At 45.8% G+C, this 19,506-nt stretch overlaps 1 protein-coding gene across 1 annotated transcript; it reads left to right on the top strand.

Moving 5' to 3' along the window:
• Window positions 1-2,247: 2,247 nt before the first annotated feature.
• paqr9 (progestin and adipoQ receptor family member 9) lies at window positions 2,248-6,556 on the top strand. Its single transcript, XM_020491722.2, has one exon. The coding sequence runs from the start codon at window positions 3,781-3,783 to the stop codon at window positions 5,068-5,070; it is 1,290 nt and encodes a 429-aa protein (XP_020347311.1). The 5' UTR covers window positions 2,248-3,780; the 3' UTR covers window positions 5,071-6,556.
• Window positions 6,557-19,506: the final 12,950 nt, after the last annotated feature.

Below are 19,506 nucleotides of genomic sequence, written 5' to 3'. Positions count from 1 at the left end.
TTGATGATGTCACAGTGGAGTCCTCAACTAGTGGAGATGGGTAGGGGGCTATGGAGTTGATGATGTCACAGTGGAGTCCTCAACTAGTGGAGGTGGGTAGGGGGCTATGGAGTTGATGATGTCACAGTGGAGTCCTCAGCTAGTGGAGGTGGGTAGGGGGCTATGGAGTTGATGATGTCACAGTGGAGTCCTCAGCTAGTGGAGATGGGTAGGGGGCTATGGAGTTGATGATGTCACAGTGGAGTCCTCAGCTAGTGGAGATGATGATGTCACAGTGGAGTCCTCAACTAGTGGAGATGATGTCACAGTGGAGTCCTCAACTAGTGGAGGTGGGTAGGGGGCTATGGAGTTGATGATGTCACAGTGGAGTACTCAGCTAGTGGAGATGATGATGTCACAGTGGAGTCCTCAACTAGTGGAGATGATGATGTCACAGTGGAGTACTCAGCTAGTGGAGATGATGATGTCACAGTGGAGTCCTCAGCTAGTGGAGATGATGATGTCATAGTGGAGTCCTCAACTAGTGGAAATGGGTAGGGGGCTATGGAGTTGATGATGTCACAGTGGAGTCCTCAACTAGTGGAGATGGGTAGGGGGCTATGGAGTTGATGATGTCACAGTGGAGTACTCAGCTAGTGGAGATGATGATGTCACAGTGGAGTCCTCAACTAGTGGAGATGATGTCACAGTGGAGTCCTCTGCTAGTGGAGATGATGATGTCACAGTGGAGTCCTCAACTAGTGGAGATGATGATGTCACAGTGGAGTCCTCAACTAGTGGAGGTGGGTAGGGGCTATGGAGTTGATGATGTCACAGTGGAGTCCTCAACTAGTGAAGGTGGGTAGGGGGCTATGGAGTTGATGATGTCACAGTGGAGTCCTCAACTAGTGGAGATGATGATGTCACAGTGGAGTCCTCAGCTAGTGGAGATGATGATGTCACAGTGGAGTCCTCAACTAGTGGAGATGGGTAGGGGACTATGGAGTTGATGATGTCACAGTGGAGTCCTCAGCTAGTGGAGATGGGTAGGGGGCTATGGAGTTGATGATGTCACAGTGGAGTCCTCAGCTAGTGGAGATGATGATGTCACAGTGGAGTCCTCAGCTAGTGGAGATGATGATGTCACAGTGGAGTCCTCAGCTAGTGGAGATGATGATGTCACAGTGGAGTCCTCAGCTAGTGGAGATGATGATGTCACAGTGGAGTCCTCAGCTAGTGGAGGTGGGTAGGGGGCTATGGAGTTGATGATGTCACAGTGGAGTCCTCAGCTAGTGGAGATGGGTAGGGGGCTATGGAGTTGATGATGTCACAGTGGAGTCCTCAGCTAGTGGAGATGATGATGTCACAGTGGAGTCCTCAGCTAGTGGAGATGATGATGTCACAGTGGAGTCCTCAGCTAGTGGAGATGGGTATGGGACTATGTAGTTGCATTATCCCCAAGAGGTCACCCACTTGTCTTGTCCCACTAGAGAATGACTTATAAGTTGAAACCATGTCACGTCTAATTGAATTACTTTGATGATGTTAGTGAGAACTGTTTTCTGGATTATATTGTTGCAATGCATTCTGTTTTTTTCCGCTGTTTACAGTGTGGGGCTACAAAGTAAGATAATTATTTCAACTGTTTGCTTGTTACAATCAGAGAGTCTATCACTCAGCTATGATTCCAATGTTTCAGGCTTTACTTCATGAATCCTTTGGGTTAGGCCACGTGAGTTCTTATAGAACGCCAGCAAAAAACACCTATATTGACATGTTTCTTATGAGTGCATTATAATTGGATTTTAAGGCTCGTATTAATATTCTGCTTGATATAATGTTTGTGTCATCATCACAAATCAACTGCATTATACTTTTTGTTTTTAAAACACTTCAACTTCAACCAGTAAAATTCCTCTTTTGCTACAGCCTGTCAATGAGCGTTAGCATTCTAGTTAACAACTGATGCATCCAAAACAAGTAATTTTGCAAAGATCACAACCAAATATAATCTTAGCGACTGTTCAAGCAAGAATCAAAACATAATTGTAAGTTATGAGAACCCCCCCCAAGAAGTTATAAAAACGTAAACGTAGGCTTTGTTGAACGGGCACAGATGGCGATGGCTTTCTGACTGCAGCCAAGAGTCGCGCGCAACGGCGAGTGACGTCATAATGTCGTATAATGGAAAGGAGTCTATTTCATTTGAATGACGTCAGAGCTTTTATTTATAGTTAAAAACATGCAAACGCTTTTTTTTTTTGTCGGCTGCCTGCTTATGTAGCCTAGTGCGTGTCACTGAACAACTGTGTGGCGCAGAGAGAGAGAGAGAGAGAGAGAGAGAGAGAGAGAGAGAGAGAGAGCGAGCGAGAGAGAGGCTATTCACCTCCAACCGGCACCAGCACAATGCATTATCTGAGCAGGTTGTACGGCGCATTCTAAACAGATAGCGACACAGACTGTTCAGAGTCTACAACCACGGAGAAACAAACATCACAACAACCGGACCGTCTTGAGTAACGGAAGAGGAAGGTAGCCTTTTAGCAGCCTACCGCTACGCATGTTGACGCTATACTCTGTAACAATCCCCTGTTTTCTCTCGCTCTGTTCGTCTTTATCAAGGACTGCGAAGGACGAACGGGAAAGTCAAAAAAGTATTCGTTGAGATAGTCACATGACCTACAGAATTTACAAGCTGTCAGTACCGGCTCACGGAATGGAAAAGCTGTCCGGTCGGCGTCGGAGCCACTTGAAACGAATTGGGTTATAACGGAAGATCTTCATACTGGAAAACAAAAACAAATGGCAGAATAGATTAACACGAATTTACACGAACACGGCTCCATTCATGTGTGAACTATTTTCCCATTAGGTAAGACAAACCTGCATATTTGAACGGACGTGAGTGACCTTGTTTCAAGGGCTAGAGTTACGGTAACATCCCGTTTCTCTCTACATTCTCCGGGGGATTTATTTGGCACCAATGGCGACATTGATCAAATGAAACCGGGAGGAGAATTCTGGACTAAAGACCGTGAATAATAAATAGTGCGCTCAACCGTGTGAAGTTCCTCTGATAGCCCCGCCTACCCCAGCATGACCCACCTGACCTAGTTTCAGAAGGATGACATTTCGAGTACCGGAACCTGTCTTTTGGCTTTGAAAGACAACAATTGACGTTGAACTCCATTGAACCTTGAAGGACGTGAAGTGAGACGTATTTTTTGTCTTCTTCCTGTACCTTTCACTCAGTTTTGCCGAGGAATAACGGAAACGATGCGTTATTATAAAGGCTGAGCGAATGTGTATTAGGCAATGATAGCCTATATCAAGGTCTTGATTGCTGGATGTGTCTAATCTTTTGGATTTACCTGGGGGTCAAGAAACAACTGAGAGGAGACATAATTATCACGAGTGTCCCTCTGAAGCACTGGATATTTCCTGCATAGGCTACCTCTGTCATTTCCTGTATAACACCTGACATTTCTTTTAAAATTTCACGTGGGAATAATAATTCTACTGACTCAGGGAATTTCATGCTCATGAAAACCATTTTCATTAATGGTGCTATAAGGATTACACTTGATGAAACTTGCATTTGGTTTTGACACTGTTATTGAGATCAAAGGTTTGCATGAGAAGGGAATTTTTGACAATGAGAAAGGAATTGACAGGAAATCATCGGGGATGATTTATAATTATGACATCAGATGCTGTCTGTCAATAATCAAGAGGACCTTGCTGTGATTGACAGCTAGATCAATAAAAACATATCAGCCAAGAGGATCTGAGGGCGTTATTATGGCAATGACGACAAAACAACAAGTGCTTTTAAGGACCGAGCAAGTAGAGCGTGTTCAACCTCTCAACAGAGATTTATTGGAGCCAAGCAATTATCAAACAGTCCGTCCTCCTCCTCGTCCAATCATGTTCTTGAATTGCGGCCAATTGCTGCCACCCCTGCTGCGGCACGCGGATGTCCCAGCCCGCATCACTGAGAGCTTCATACTGTCCGGTTACCGCTTCCCCAACTACAGCCTCGCCCAATGCCTGCTCTCGGCCTTTCAGCCCACCAATGAGACCGGCAACTTCTGGACCCATTTCCTGCCAGTCTTCATCTTTGCCTTCTACTTCCAGGAGCCGTTCGGTTTGGAAGGCGCTCCGCCCACCTCCGACCCTTTCTTCTACCCGCTGTGGAACTACTTCATGGGGGTGTTGTGCCTGCTGATGGCTAGCAGCATGGCTCACCTCCTCAACTCCATGTCTCTGGTCATAAGAGAGGTGTGCTTTTTTGTGGATTATGGAACCATCAGTGCTTACACCGTCGGGTCTTCGTTGGCCTATTACTACTATATTCACCCCAGAGCGGGGATCCTGGAATTGGGGATTGGGAGACACAACAACACCCACCAGGACCCTTCTTCATCATCGTCATCATTGTCCTCGGCCATGCCAGAGTTCAGCGTGTTTTTCGAGACCTTGTACATCCCCAGCTCCTGCCTGGTGGCCATCATCTGTGTCTTGGCCTGCTGCAACACCCGCCAGCGCTGGAGGACCTACCGCTACATCATACGTACCCTGGTATTCCTTCTGCCCTTCCTCGTGGCCTCCACGCCCATCTTCTACCGCCTCCTCCACTCCTCCCCCTACCTGCCGACCTCCTCCTCCTTCTCCTCCTCCGCCTCCATGGCCCAGTTCTTCTGCCGACACTGCTTCTGGCTGGTGGTGTCAGCCATGTTCAACATTAGCAAGATCCCTGAACGACTGTCACCGGGTAGGTTTGATATCTGGGGGCATAGTCACCAGTGGTTCCACGTCTGCACCTTCCTGTCCATTCTCGATGAACTTCATATGATCAACGGGGAGGTGAGGGCTATACTCCTCCACCCAGTCCTGGTGGTGCCCCCAGCCACCCCTCCACACCTCCCCGGCCCCACCTTAGCCTCCACCTACGGGGTGATGCTGGTCCTCCAGGCCTCCATCGCCTCCATCATCGCCTGGTTCTCCTGGTGCGCCAACAGCATCTACAAACCCCAGGGAGACCAGTTGGAGAAAGTATTCCTCTCTAAAAGACATCTAAAGTGTCACTGATGTGGGACCTGATTTGATAAAGAGCTCTGATTTTATTTCCAGACGTAGGCCAGTCAGCTCGTAGATTAATTGACTTAATTTATTTCATCACTTGAACAATGCAGCGCATATCGTTTATGGAGGTTAGAGAGGATACCACTCACGTAATATAAAAAAGTAGCGTGTGTTTTCATGTATTGTTTTCATTTGTAGTCACTCTGTAACATTCACTAGTACTGTATCCTACTTTGTCTTCACCATCACCCAGTGGTTTCCCCCTTTCCCTTCTCCCTGGACTGTGTGGGTAACTTTAGCTTTACAAGGGTAATTGGCGGTCAACTAATATTCAAAGGTTTTTGTTTTTCAAATTCACCATGGGGGTCCTATTTGGTCCACTGGATTAGGAACAGTGTTTCGTGGGGTTGGAACACCTTGCCGGTTCAGTCATGTCCCCTGGGGCGGTTCAGTCATGTCCCCTGGGGTTCAGTCATGTCCCCCGGGGTTCAGTCATGTCCCCTGGGATTCAGTCATGTCCCCTGGGGTTCAGTCATGTCCCCTGGAGTTCAGTCATGTCGCCTGGGGTTCAGTCATGTCGCCTGGGGTTCAGTCATGTCCCCTGGGGTTCAGTCAAGTCCCTTGGGGTTCAGTCAAGTCCCCTGGGGTTCAGTCAAGTCCCTTGGGGTTCAGTCAAGTCCCCTGGGGTTCAGTCAAGTCCCCTGGGGTTCAGTCAAGTCCCCTGGGGTTCAGTCAAGTCCCCTGGGGTTCAGTCATGTCCCCTGGGCTTCAGTCATGTCCCCTGGGGTTCAGTCAAGTCCCTTGGGGTTCAGTCAAGTCCCCTGGGGTTCAGTCAAGTCCCCTGGGGTTCAGTCAAGTCCCCTGGGGTTCCAGGACTCACATTCTGTTCTAGAACAAGACGATAATTATATTCCTTAAGGGGGGTTTAAGGTAGAGGGCATTGGAAAGGTGTTGTTACCCAATGCCCTTTAAATGTCACAGTGAGATTTAAGAAACGTTTGCTGCCAGGCTGTCTTTTAACGGTTCCTTGATGAATCTCCTTCAACCTTCCTCCACTTCCCCTACCGTCTCTGACTGATTATACCTCTTCATATCTGTCTCTCTCTCTGTCACACTCACTCTCTCTCTCTCTCTCTCTCACACTCTCTCACACTCTCTCTCTCTCACACTCTCACACTCTCACACTCTCTCTCTCTCTCTCTCTCACACTCTCACTCTCACACTCTCTCAACCTCACTCTCAAATTCTCTCTCTATATATCTCTTTCTCACACACTCGCAATTTATTTTTCCTTCATGTTATACTTAATCTCTCTTCATACTTTCTTGATACCTTCTCAAAACTCCCTGTCATGCCACACACAGTTTAATTTCCTACCGCTTTCTCACAAGCTGTCTCTGTCTCTGCGCAGTGGTCTAAGGCACTGCAGCTCAGTGCTAGAGGCGTCACTACAGACCCTGGTTCAATCCCGGGCTGTATTACAACCGGCCGTGATCGGGATTCCCATAGGACGGCACACAATTGGCCCAGCGTCGTCCGGGTTAGGGGAGGGTTTGACTGGGGTAGGACGTCATTGTAAAATAAGAATTTGTTCTTAACTGACTTGCCTAGTTTAATAAAGGTTAAATAAAAAAACAGGAAGTGGGGTAGCTTTTCCGACAACGGAAATAGCCCAAGACCTCATTCAGTCTTACATTATTGCAATCTGAGGGCTGGAAACCAGAGGGTGGAGCCCAACTTCATATGCACTTTCTGAAGCCACATCTTCAAAAGGACTTTTACGTACAGCATGTTTCTAACATGTTTCTGACGACGAATTGTTCATCTAACGTACTAGACCACAGACTTTTTTTTTTATTGCTATCAATGATCAACTTCATACTATAACTGCATGTACTGTACACCGACTGCACTGAAAAACTTTCCATACTTTATTTATGGTAAAGAAACAAGGTCCTGAAACAGCCAGTGCTGGAACGTTCTTCTTTTACCTGCGGTAATATCTATACATCTGAAGCCGTAGTGAGGATAGATACATTGTCTAAACCACAGGAGGTTGGTGGCACCATAATTGGGGAGGACAGGCTCTTGGTAATGACCGGAGTGGAATCAGTGGAATGGTATCAGCAACATCAAACACCTGGTTTCAATGGTTTCCATGGTTTCAATGGTTTCCATGGTTTCAATGGTTTCCATGTGTTTGATGCCGTTCCATTTGCTCCGTTCTGGACTTTATTATGAGCTGTCCTCCCCTCACCAGCCTCCTGTGCTATAAACTCTTATCAGCAGATCATTGAGGATGTGTTACCCTGCTCAGACATTGCTGACACATGCCAGATCTTGATAGGTATTTTACCTAACATGCGTTATAGCAATCTGGGGCATGATGGCACAACCATTGGCTGATGCATGCAATGTCTGAGCAGGGTAACATGACCTGAATGTTGACAATGTGGACGATTGGATGAGACCACCAGGAAGAAACACTCTGGTTAGAGTTGCACTCAACCAATCAGGTTACTTTCAGGAAGTTGTTGACCAATGAGACCCCTGAAGGATGATTGTTTATTTGTCTCTCAACCAATCATGCAAATATTTGCATGAAATAGTCTCCTCTTATGTAGATAATTAGCAGTAGCACGTTTAAATACTCCTTCTGAATGTTCATTTCCTGGGAATGTAAGAGAGACAAGACATGCTTCTATCTTAGACAGACATACAGTAGATTAGCTAGCATAAACAATTATGTTATAATTGGTATGCTCCGGACATTCTCATGTCTCCTCCCCCATATCTCCGCTCTCCTTTCTCTTCCTGGTTATGGATTCTAGTTCTGTCTGTCTCTTCCTGGTTATGGATTCTAGTTCTGTCTGTCTCTTCCTGATTATGGATTCTAGTTCTGTCTGTATCTTCCTGGTTATGGATTCTAGTTCTGCCTGTCTCTTCCTGGTTATGGATTCCATTGCTATCTGTGTTTAGTTCTGTCTGTCTCTTCCTGGTTATGGATTCCATTGCTATCTGTGTTTAGTTCTGTCTGTCTCTTCCTGGTTATGGATTCTACTGCAGTCTGTCTCTTCCTGGTTATGGATTCTAGTTCTGTCTGTCTCTTCCTGGTTATGGATTCTAGTTCTGCCTGTCTCTTCCTGGTTATGGATTCTAGTTCTGCCTGTCTCTTCCTGGTTATGGATTGTAGTTCTGTCTGTCTCTTGCTGGTTATGGATTCCATTGCTATCTGTGTTTAGTTCTGTCTTCGTTTGAAGAATTCTGCCATCAGTTAATGGAGAAAGAAAGAGAAAGCATGTCTTGTGTTTAAAATGTAAGAGTCTGATCTGATTCATTTATATCAGGGCAAGCCGTAGATATACATAACAGAGTTCTGCAAACTATCCTCCATTTCAGCTCCAAATTTCCAATCCCAATCTCTATGGATAACTCTATTTCTGGGTAAATCTTTGAGTCTTCTTGGTTTTGCCCTCTCCCACGCCCTGAGTTTATTTGCACAGTGACAGTGGACCAGGCCAGTACCGTCTTAGAGATGAAGTGCAGTGAGGAAAAAAAGAATGTCTAAAAATTTGTCCAAGTCAACGTGGATTTCCTTGTTGTTATTACTGTCATCGTCCAATTTGTGCTTCACTACAAAGTCTGAGATTTGGATTGAATCCCAAATGGTGTGCAGTATGTTGCTCCTAGCCTGTGTGGTTGTCAGATGTGTTTCAGCTTTTGCCCACTTTAGTAAGTAAACTGCTTTTGTTGACTCAAACATTGGTTGGTTGTAGTGACAGTGCCACTGTGTCAATAATGAGGAAAGCCAAAATGCCAAAGGTTGGGCCTTTTGGCAATTTGAAGAGATCATAAAAAAAATGTTTTCTAGGACTCTTCTGTTGACGATGTATAAAATGTATGTTGGTCTGATGTGTATGAGGAAGGGAATCCAGGTGTGTATGAGGAAGGGAATCCAGGTGTGTATGAGGAAGGGAATCCAGGTGTGTATATGAGGAAGGGAATCCAGGTGTGTATGAGGAAGGGAATCCAGGTGTGTATGAGGAAGGGAATCCAGGTGTGTATGAGGAAGGGAATCCAGGTGTGTATGAGGAAGGGAACCCAGGTGTGTATGAGGAAGGGAACCCAGGTGTGTATGAGGAAGGGAATCCAGGTGTGTATGAGGAAGGGAATCCAGGTGTGTATGAGGAAGGGAATCCAGGTGTGTATGAGGAAGGGAATCCAGGTGTGTATGAGGAAGGGAATCCAGGTGTGTATGAGGAAGGGAATCCAGGTGTGTATGAGGAAGGGAACCCAGGTGTGTATGAGGAAGGGAACCCAGGTGCAGTACTGGAAGTATTTGTAGAAATATACCTGCCAGTTGTTGCCCAGCACCTGTTAGTATATATCTGGAAGAACTGTTAGGGCCACTGGATCGATGATGAATTTAAGAATTGTATGGTTCAAAGACACAATGAAAAAGAGGTGACATTACAAGTCAGGCTGCTCAGCTGATTGGTTGACATTCTGTAACTTGAGGCATTTTGTGACTAAACTTAACAAAAATCAATAAATAAAAATGATATTTCCAAACCAAGATAAATGACATAAAACACAATGGAAAAGGCTTTGGAGAACCTTAAATTATATCATGGGCAGAAAACCCAATTCATTTCCATCGTTCATTGAAGTTTATAGATCATTTATAACAAAACCTTTTGATATTAACCAATCATTTCAATGACTATTTCACTAGTAAAGTGGAAAAACTCAGAGGTGAAATTAAAACATTGAACAAGTGAACCATCATATGTTTATATAAAATATCTAATAATGAAAAAGGATTTTGCTGTTTTCAATTTGGTCAAGTTAGTGTTGGAGAGGTGGAAAAACCAGTGTTAATGATATAATGATAAGCCTATAGGTACAGACAACCATGATGGTTAACTATAGAGAATGGTAGCAGACTGTATTACCACCAGGTATAGACAACCATGATGGGAAACTATAGAGAATGGTAGCAGACTGTATTACCACCAGGTATAGACAACCATGATGGGGAACTATATAGAATGGTAGCAGACTGTATCGCCACCCCTATTTGCTCTGTCTTTAACCAAAGCCTAAAGGAGTGGGTGTGTCCACAGGCGTGGAAGGAAGTTAAACCAAATCCACTGCCTAAAAATAGTAAAGCACCCTTTGCTGGCTCTAACAGCCGACCAATCAGTTTGCTGCCTGTTCTTATTAAACTGATGGAGACAATTGTGTTTGACCAAATACAATGCCATTTTCAGAGAACAAGTTAACTCCTGACTTTCAGCATGCCTCTATAGAGAAGGGCACTCAACTTGTACGGCACTGACTCAGATGACTGATGATTGGTTAAAAGAAACGGATAGTAAGATAATAGTCAGAGCTGAAATGTTAGATTTCATTGTAGCCTTTGATGTTTATTGAAGAAACTCACTTGCTATGGTTTTACATCACCTGCCATTGGAATGGGTTAGAATGTTGGATAAATTCCATTCCATTGGGTTGGAATGTTATTTATCCAATAGGACCCAGAGAGTGTTCTTCAATGGAAGCTTTTCTAACATCAGATATGTACAGTGCGGTGTCCCTCAGGGCAGTTGACTTGGGCACTTCCTCTTCTCTATTCTTACAAATGAGTTGCCACTGGTCTTACACTAAGCTACAATGACTAATGCTGATGATTCCACAGTCTACATGTCAGCACCCAAAGCCAGTGAGCTCACTGAAATTCTAGTTACAGTTAGTATCAGAATGGGTCATTAATACTGAACTGGTTTTTAATAAATATAGAACTAAAAGCATTGTGTTTGGTTCAAAAACATTCTCTAAGACCTAAACCTAAACTGGAGTTGTACATAAAAGGTGTGGAAGACGTGGATGTCGATTAAGGCAGCACCTCTCTGATTCAGAGTGGTTGGGTTAAATGCGGAAGACACATTTCAGTTTAATACATTCAGTTGGACAACTGACTAGGTATCCCTCCTTTTCCCCATTGAGAAAGTTGAGGAAGCTAAACTCTTAGCTTGTTTTTCCCCATTGAGAAAGTTGAGGAAGCTAAACTCTTAGCTTGTTTTTCCCCATTGAGAAAGTTGAGGAAGCTAAACTCTTAGCTTGTTTTTCCCCATTGAGAAAGTTGAGGAAGCTAAACTCTTAGCTTGTTTTTCCCCATTGAGAAAGTTGAGGAAGCTAAACTCTTAGCTTGTTATAAAAACATGTTCTGTATTTTTGACACAAAGATCAACTGAACTAGTTGTTCAGGCTCTGATCTTGTCTGACCTTGATAACCGTCCGCCAATATGGTCAAGTGTATCAAAGAAAGACCAAGCAAAAGCTGTAGCTCAAAACAGAGCATCACCTTTAAAGGCCCATATACAATTAACATCAACAACATCAACTACATCAACAACATCAACAACATCAACTAACATTAACTACATCAACTAACATCAACAACATCAACTAACAACATCAACTAACATTAACTTTCCTGGTTGAGGATTAACGAGAAATTAACTACTTTTCTTCTAGTTTTTATGAGAAAACAATTACTGTGATGAAAACTGCAGATTGTCTGCATCATCAAATAACATTCAGCTCAGACACCCCATACATACCCAACAAGATATGCCACTAGGGGTCTCTTCAGACACCCCATACATACCCAACAAGATATGCCACTAGGGGTCTCTTCAGACACCCCATACATACCCAACAAGACATGCCACCAGGGGTCTCTTCAGACACCCCATACATACCCAACAAGACATGCCACCAGGGGTCTCTTCAGACACCCCATACATACCCAACAAGACATGCCACCAGGGGTCTCTTCAGACACCCCATACATACCTAACAAGACATGCCACCAGGGGTCTCTTCAGACACCCCATACATACCCAACAAGACATGCCACCGGGGGTCTCTTCAGACACCCCATACATACCCAACAAGACAGGCCACCAGGGGTCTCTTCAGATACCCCATACGTACCCAACAAGACATGCCACCAGGGGTCTCTTCAGACACCCCATACGTACCCAACAAGACATGCCACCAGGGGTCTCTTCAGACACCCCATACGTACCCAACAAGACATGCCACCAGGGGTCTCTTCAGACACCCCATACATACCCAACAAGACATGCCACCAGGGGTCTCTTCAGACACCCCATACATACCCAACAAGACATGCCACCAGGGGTCTCTTCAGACACCCCATACATACCCAACAAGACATGCCACCAGGGGTCTCTTCAGACACCCCATACATACCCAACAAGACATGCCACCAGGGGTCTCTTCACAGTCCCAAAGTCCAAAAGGAATTCACGGCAACTCACAGTATTATTAAACAGAGACACAATCACATATAACTCCCTTCCATCTTCTGTTAGGCAGCAAACAGCAGAATGACCTTTAAACACTGATTAAACAACAACTCATAGAACAGACTGTGAGGACACAGACACACACACTCTAATACACACAGACACACACACACTCTAATACACACAGACACACACACTCTAATACACACAGACACACACACACTCTAATACACACAGACACACACACACTCTAATACACACAGACACACACACACTCTAATACACACAGACACACACACACTCTAATACACACAGACACACACACACTCTAATACACACATACACACACACACTCTAATACACACAGACACACACACACTCTAATACACACAGACACACACACACTCTAATACACACAGACACACACACACTCTAATACACACAGACACACACACACTCTAATACACACAGACACACACACACTCTAATACACACATACACACACACACTCTAATACACACAGACACACACACACTCTAATACACACAGACACACACACACTCTAATACACACATATACACACACACTCTAATACACACAGACAGACACACACTCTAATACACACAGACACACACACACTCTAATACACACAGACAGACACACACTCTAATACACACAGACACACACACACTCTAATACACACAGACAGACACACACTCTAATACACACAGACACACACACACTCTAATACACACAGACACACACACACTCTAATACACACAGACACACACTCTAATACACACATACACACACACTCTAATACACACAGACACACACACTCTAATACACACAGACACACACACTAATACACACAGACACACACACACTAATACACACACACACTCTAATACACACACACTCTAATACACACACACACTAATACACACAGACACACACACACACACACTCTAATACACACAGACACACACACACTCTAATACACACACACACACACTCTAATACACACAGACACAAACACACTCTAATACACACACTAATACACACAGACACACACAGACACACACACACTGTAATACACACAGACACACACACACTAATACACACAGACACACACACACTCTAATACACACAGACACACACACACACACTACATGTATTTACATGCGTCTTGATGCACTGAATTGCACAAGCTTGTGAGAGGTAGAGGTAGAGGTAGCTTTTGAGAACCAGAACCAGGTTCTTTTGCTTTATGGTCCACAAAAAAAGCTACATCTCCACGTAACATTGCTGTAATGTAAAGATTGCCGTAACATTGCAGCACTAACAATCCTGCAACGTTTAGGCAACACTTGCTTACAGAAAGTCTACCTTCAAAGCCCCACACAGCTCTTTGTAGGTAGGCAATCTGCCAGACTTGACAGAATTATGCATTACTACAAACGTTGAGGAAATAATCTTTCCATAGCTTAAATGTAACATTTCAATAGTTCTGCTGACACAACATTAGGCTCTTTATCCTGTCTGTGTAGGCAGGAGATGTCAGACTTAACGTTACCAGATGTAATGCAAAGTGGATGTAAGACAGTACAAACAAGGCTATTTTACCCGGAGTCGGCAACAGACGGCCCGCGGGCCAAAACCGGTCGAAGGAGATTGTAAAATCACCAGAAATTCAGTCCCAGTAAATCTGTTCCCAAGTTTTCCCAGGAATAAATAAAGAGACGTAGGTAATGGTGCCTCGGTAAAGTCAAGGTTTGAAATTATTTGAAAAATACAATCTCTTTTTGAGCTTAGCTGTGGTCAATTTGAAGTGTACAAATGATTAGAATTATGTTCTGGCCCCCGGACCACAAAAATCATCTTGTGGCTGAGTCTAGTTGCCAAACCCTGTCGTACAGTATGGCTTTCAGGGGTAAAGGTTGATTATCATATATGCATTTAAATATATATATATATATTAATGACGATTAGCAGATCACATTGATTTCATCCTAATTATAATCCTTTTTCATTTGAAAAGTTCATGTTTCAGTCTTTTGTGCTATACTGTTATTGTGTGTAGAAACAGAGCCCTGATATTTTGAGATGTACCGTTGCATTAATTGAATGAACTGAATATAAAATAATAAAATGTAGAGACACGTTATCTATGAGTACTCGGTGTTGTTCTGTACATCTATTTCCTGTCTTGTAATTACAGCACAGGTGTGTTGAGGTAGCATAGTTCTGCTTTGAATCACTTTGAATAATCCGAGATTCAAATGTTTGATGCAAATGGGTTTGGAGATCACAGCCTTATTCTAAAATGGGTTTGGAGATCACAGCCTTATTCTAAAATGGGTTTGGAGATCACAGCCTTATTCTAAAATGGGTTTGGAGATCACAGCCTTATTCTAAAATGGATTCAATAGTTGTTTTCCCCCTCATCAATCTACACACAATACCCCATAATGACATCACAATACCCCATAATGACATCACAATACCCCATAATGACAAATCAAAAATATATATTTTTTGACATTTTTGCAAATGTATTCAAAATAAAAAAAACTGAAATATAGCTTGTTTTACATAAGTATTCAGACCATTTTCTATGAGACTTAACATTGACCTCAGGTGCATCCTGTTTCCATGGATCCTCTTGAGATGTTTCTACAACTTGATTGGAGTCCACCTGTGGTAAATTCAATTGATTGGACATGATTTGGAAAGGCACACACCTGTCTATGAAGATCTGGGGAAGGGTACCAATAAATGTCTGCAGCATTGAAGGTCCCCCAAAACACAGTGGCCTCCATCATTCTTAAATAGAAGACGTTTGGAACCAACAAGACTTTTCCTAGAGCTGGCCGCCCGGCCAACCTGGTCAACCAATAAATGTCTGCAGCATTGAAGGTCCCCCAAAACACAGTGGCCTCCATCATTCTTAAATAGAAGAAGTTTGGAACCAACAAGACTTTTCCTAGAGCTGGCCGCCCGGCCAACCTGGGCAATCGGTCAGGGAGGTGCCCAAGAACCCGATGGTGAAAATATATTTCCTCTGAGGAAATGCATCCATAAGGACAACCTTCTCTGCAGCACTCCACCAATCAGGCCTTTATGGTAGAGTGGCCATCGGAAGCCACATGACAGCCCGCTTGGAGTTTGCCAAACGGAACCTAAAGACTCTCAGACCATGAATGAATGCCAAGCATCACATCTGAAGGAAACCTGGCACCATCCCTACAGTGAAGCATGGTGGTGGCAGCATCATGCTGTGGGGGTGCTTTTCAGCGGCAGGGACTGGGAGACTAGTCAGGATCGAGGGAAAGATGAACAGAGTGAAGTACAGGGAGATCCTTGATGAAAACCTAAGGCAGAGCAATTAAGGCTTCAGGCCAGGGTGAAGGTTCACCTTACAACAGGACAACGACCCTAAGCACACAGCCAAGACAACGCCGGAGTGGCTTTGGAACAAGTCTCTGAATGTCCGTGAGTAACCCAGCCAGAGCCCAGACTTGAACCCGATCGAACATCTCTGGAGAAACCTGAAAATAGCTGTGCATTGACACTGCCCATCCAACCTGACAGAGCTTGAGAGGATCTGCAGAGAAGAATGTGAGAAATTCCCCAAATACAGGTGTGCCAAGCTTGTAGCGTCATACCCAACAAGACTCAATGCTGTAATCGCTGCAGATGGTGCTTCAGCAAAGTACTGAGTAAAGGTACTGAATACTTATATACATGTCATATTTCAGGTTTTTAGCTTTTATAAATTAGCTAAAATGTAAAAAAAAAAAATCTTTGTCATAATGGGGTATTGTGTGTAGATTGATGAGGCAAAAAACTGTAACTGTAACATTGGAAGAGTAAAGGGCTCTGAATGCTGCTGCTATTCTATAGACAGAGTGTGTCAAGCTGTCCTGTGTGTGTTTCAGTGTTTTCTGCTGTGTCAGTGCTGTGTGGAGGAGCATGAGCAGCTGGCAATTACATGGTTATCTCTCTCTCTCTCTCTCTCTCTCTCTCTCTCTCTCTCTCTCTCTCTCTCTCTCTCTCTCTCTCTCTCTCTCTCTCTCTCTCTCTCTCTCTCTCTCTCTCTCTCTCTCTCTCTCTCTCTCTCTCTCTCTCTCTCTCTCTCTCTCTCTCTCTCTCTCTCTCTCTCTCTCTCTCTCTCTCAGCGTTCAATAGATCACTGAAATAGGAGATGGGTAGACAAAGAAGAGCGATGGAGGAGAGAGAGAGAGGTACAACAGAGGAGAGTTGGCAGCAGTTCAAGCTCTCTTTGTATTCCCTCCCTCCCTCCCTCCCTCCAGCAGTGTCACCTTCCCTTGCTTAGCCAGTGAGTTACTGTGAGAGAGTGAGAATGAGGAGAAGGAGAGATGAGAGAGAGAGAGAGACAGAGGCAGATGGTCTGAAAGCAGCAGAGTTTGAAATACAGGACGAGAGAAAGCGTAATACCTCAATAGACCACCGGGGGGCGACACAAACCGTCTCTGAGCCATGTGTCCCCATGACTACACATCTTTGTCCTGAAGGTGACCACAGGTTACTTGTCAAGGCCATTATGTAACACTTTATAATTCTGATGAACAGAGTTTAACATTGATACAGACCATTACATAGGAAGGAATAGATCCCAAATAGGACACTGCTGTTTCCCTCGTTGATAATATACAGTTGATATTATTTATAAAAGTCAATATAAAATTCGATGTTCTAATATAACCATAACAAAATAAAAGGCCATTTCAAATCAGTTCCTTTGTTATTTTGAGGTGGTGAAAATTCAATATCATACATGAACCTCATTAGGTGTGATTGCTTAACCACAAACTACCAGCAGGTGCAGCCATTGATTTGTAAATAGCCGAGTATGTCCATACTCATTGAGACCAGATGGGGAAAGGGGAGATACCTAGTCAGTTGTCCAACTGAATGCATTCAACTGAAACGTGTCTTCCGGGTGGATTTTTTTTTTACCTCGTCTTTCTCAGAGATTTGATCCAGCAACCTTTCAGTTACTGACCCAACGCTCTAACCACTAGGCTACCTGCCGCCCCTACTCTCTAACCACTAGGCTACCTGCCGCCCCTACACTCTAACCACTAGGCTACCTGCCGCCCCTACGCTCTAACCGCTAGTCTACCTGCCACCCCTACACTCTAACCGCTAGGCTACCTGCCGCCCCTACACTCTAACCGCTAGGCTACCTGCCGCCCCTATACTCTAACCGCTAGGCTACCTGCCGCCCCTACACTCTAACCGCTAGGCTACCTGCCGCCCCTATACTCTAACCGCTAGGCTACCTGCCGCCCCTACACTCTAACCGCTAGGCTACCTGCCGCCCCTACACTCTAACCGCTAGGCTACCTGCCGCCCCTACACTCTAACCGCTAGGCTACCTGCCGCCCCTACACTCTAACCGCTAGGCTACCTGCCGCCACTACACTCTAACCGCTAGGCTACCTGCCGCCCCTACACTCTAACCGCTAGGCTACCTGCCGCCCCTACTCTCTAACCACTAGGCTACCTGCCGCCCCTACACTCTAACCGCTAGGCTACCTGCCGCCCCTACACTCTAACCGCTAGGCTACCTGCCGCCCCTACACTCTAACCGCTAGGCTACCTGCCGCCCCTACACTCTAACCGCTAGGCTACCTGCCGCCACTACACTCTAACCGCTAGGCTACCTGCCGCCCCTACACTCTAACCGCTAGGCTACCTGCCGCCCCTACTCTCTAACCACTAGGCTACCTGCCGCCCCTACACTCTAACCACTAGTCTACCTGCCGCCCCTACACTCTAACCACTAGGCTACCTACCCCCTCTACACTCTAACCACAAGGCTACCTGCCGCCCCTACACTCTAACCACTAGGCTACCTGCTGCCCCTACTCTCTAACCACTAGGCTACCTGCCGCCCCTACACTCTAACCGCTAGGCTACCTGCCGCCCCTACACTCTAACCGCTAGGCTACCTGCCGCCCCTACACTCTAACCGCTAGGCTACCTGCCGCCCCTACACTCTAACCGCTAGGCTACCTGCCGCCCCTACACTCTAACCGCTAGGCTACCTGCCGCCCCTACACTCTAACCGCTAGGCTACCTGCCGCCCCTACACTCTAACCTCTAGTCTACCTGCCGCCCCTACACTCTAACCACTAGGCTACCTACCCCCTCTACACTCTAACCACAAGGCTACCTGCCGCCCCTACACTCTAACCACTAGGCTACCTGCCGCCCCTACTCTCTAACCACTAGACTAGCTGCCGCCCCTACACTCTAACCACTAGGCTACCTGCCGCCCCTACACTCTAACCACTAGGCTACCTGCCGCCCCTACTCTCTAACCACTAGGCTACCTGCCGCCCCTACTCTCTAACCACCAGGTCTACCTGCCGCCCCTACTCTCTAACCACTAGGCTGCCTGCCGCCCCTACACTCTAACCACTAGGCTACCTGCCGCCCCTACTCTCTAACCACTAGGCTACCTGCCGCCCCTACACTCTAACCGCTAGGCTACCTGCCGCCCCTACACTCTAACCACTAGGCTACCTACCCCCTCTACACTCTAACCACTAGGCTACCTGCCGCCCCTACACTCTAACCGCTAGGCTACCTGCCGCCACTACACTCTAACCGCTAGGCTACCTGCCGCCCCTACACTCTAACCGCTAGGCTACCTGCCGCCCCTACTCTCTAACCACTAGGCTACCTGCCGCCCCTACACTCTAACCACAAGGCTACCTGCCGCCCCTACACTCTAACCACTAGGCTACCTGCCGCCCCTACTCTCTAACCACTAGGCTGCCTGCCGCCCCTACACTCTAACCACTAGGCTACCTGCCGCCCCTACTCTCTAACCGCTAGGCTACCTGCCGCCCCTACACTCTAACCACTAGGCTACCTACCCCCTCTACACTCTAACCGCAAGGCTACCTGCCGCCCCTACACTCTAACCACTAGGCTACCTGCCGCCCCTACACTCTAACCGCTAGGCTACCTGCCGCCACTACACTCTAACCGCTAGGCTACCTGCCGCCCCTACACTCTAACCACTAGGCTACCTGCCGCCCCTACACTCTAACCACTAGGCTAC

Source organism: Oncorhynchus kisutch, linkage group LG9 (assembly GCF_002021735.2).
Source record: "Oncorhynchus kisutch isolate 150728-3 linkage group LG9, Okis_V2, whole genome shotgun sequence".
Classification (NCBI taxonomy): Eukaryota; Metazoa; Chordata; class Actinopteri; order Salmoniformes; family Salmonidae; genus Oncorhynchus; species Oncorhynchus kisutch.
This window is presented reverse-complemented; position numbering and strand designations above follow the sequence as displayed.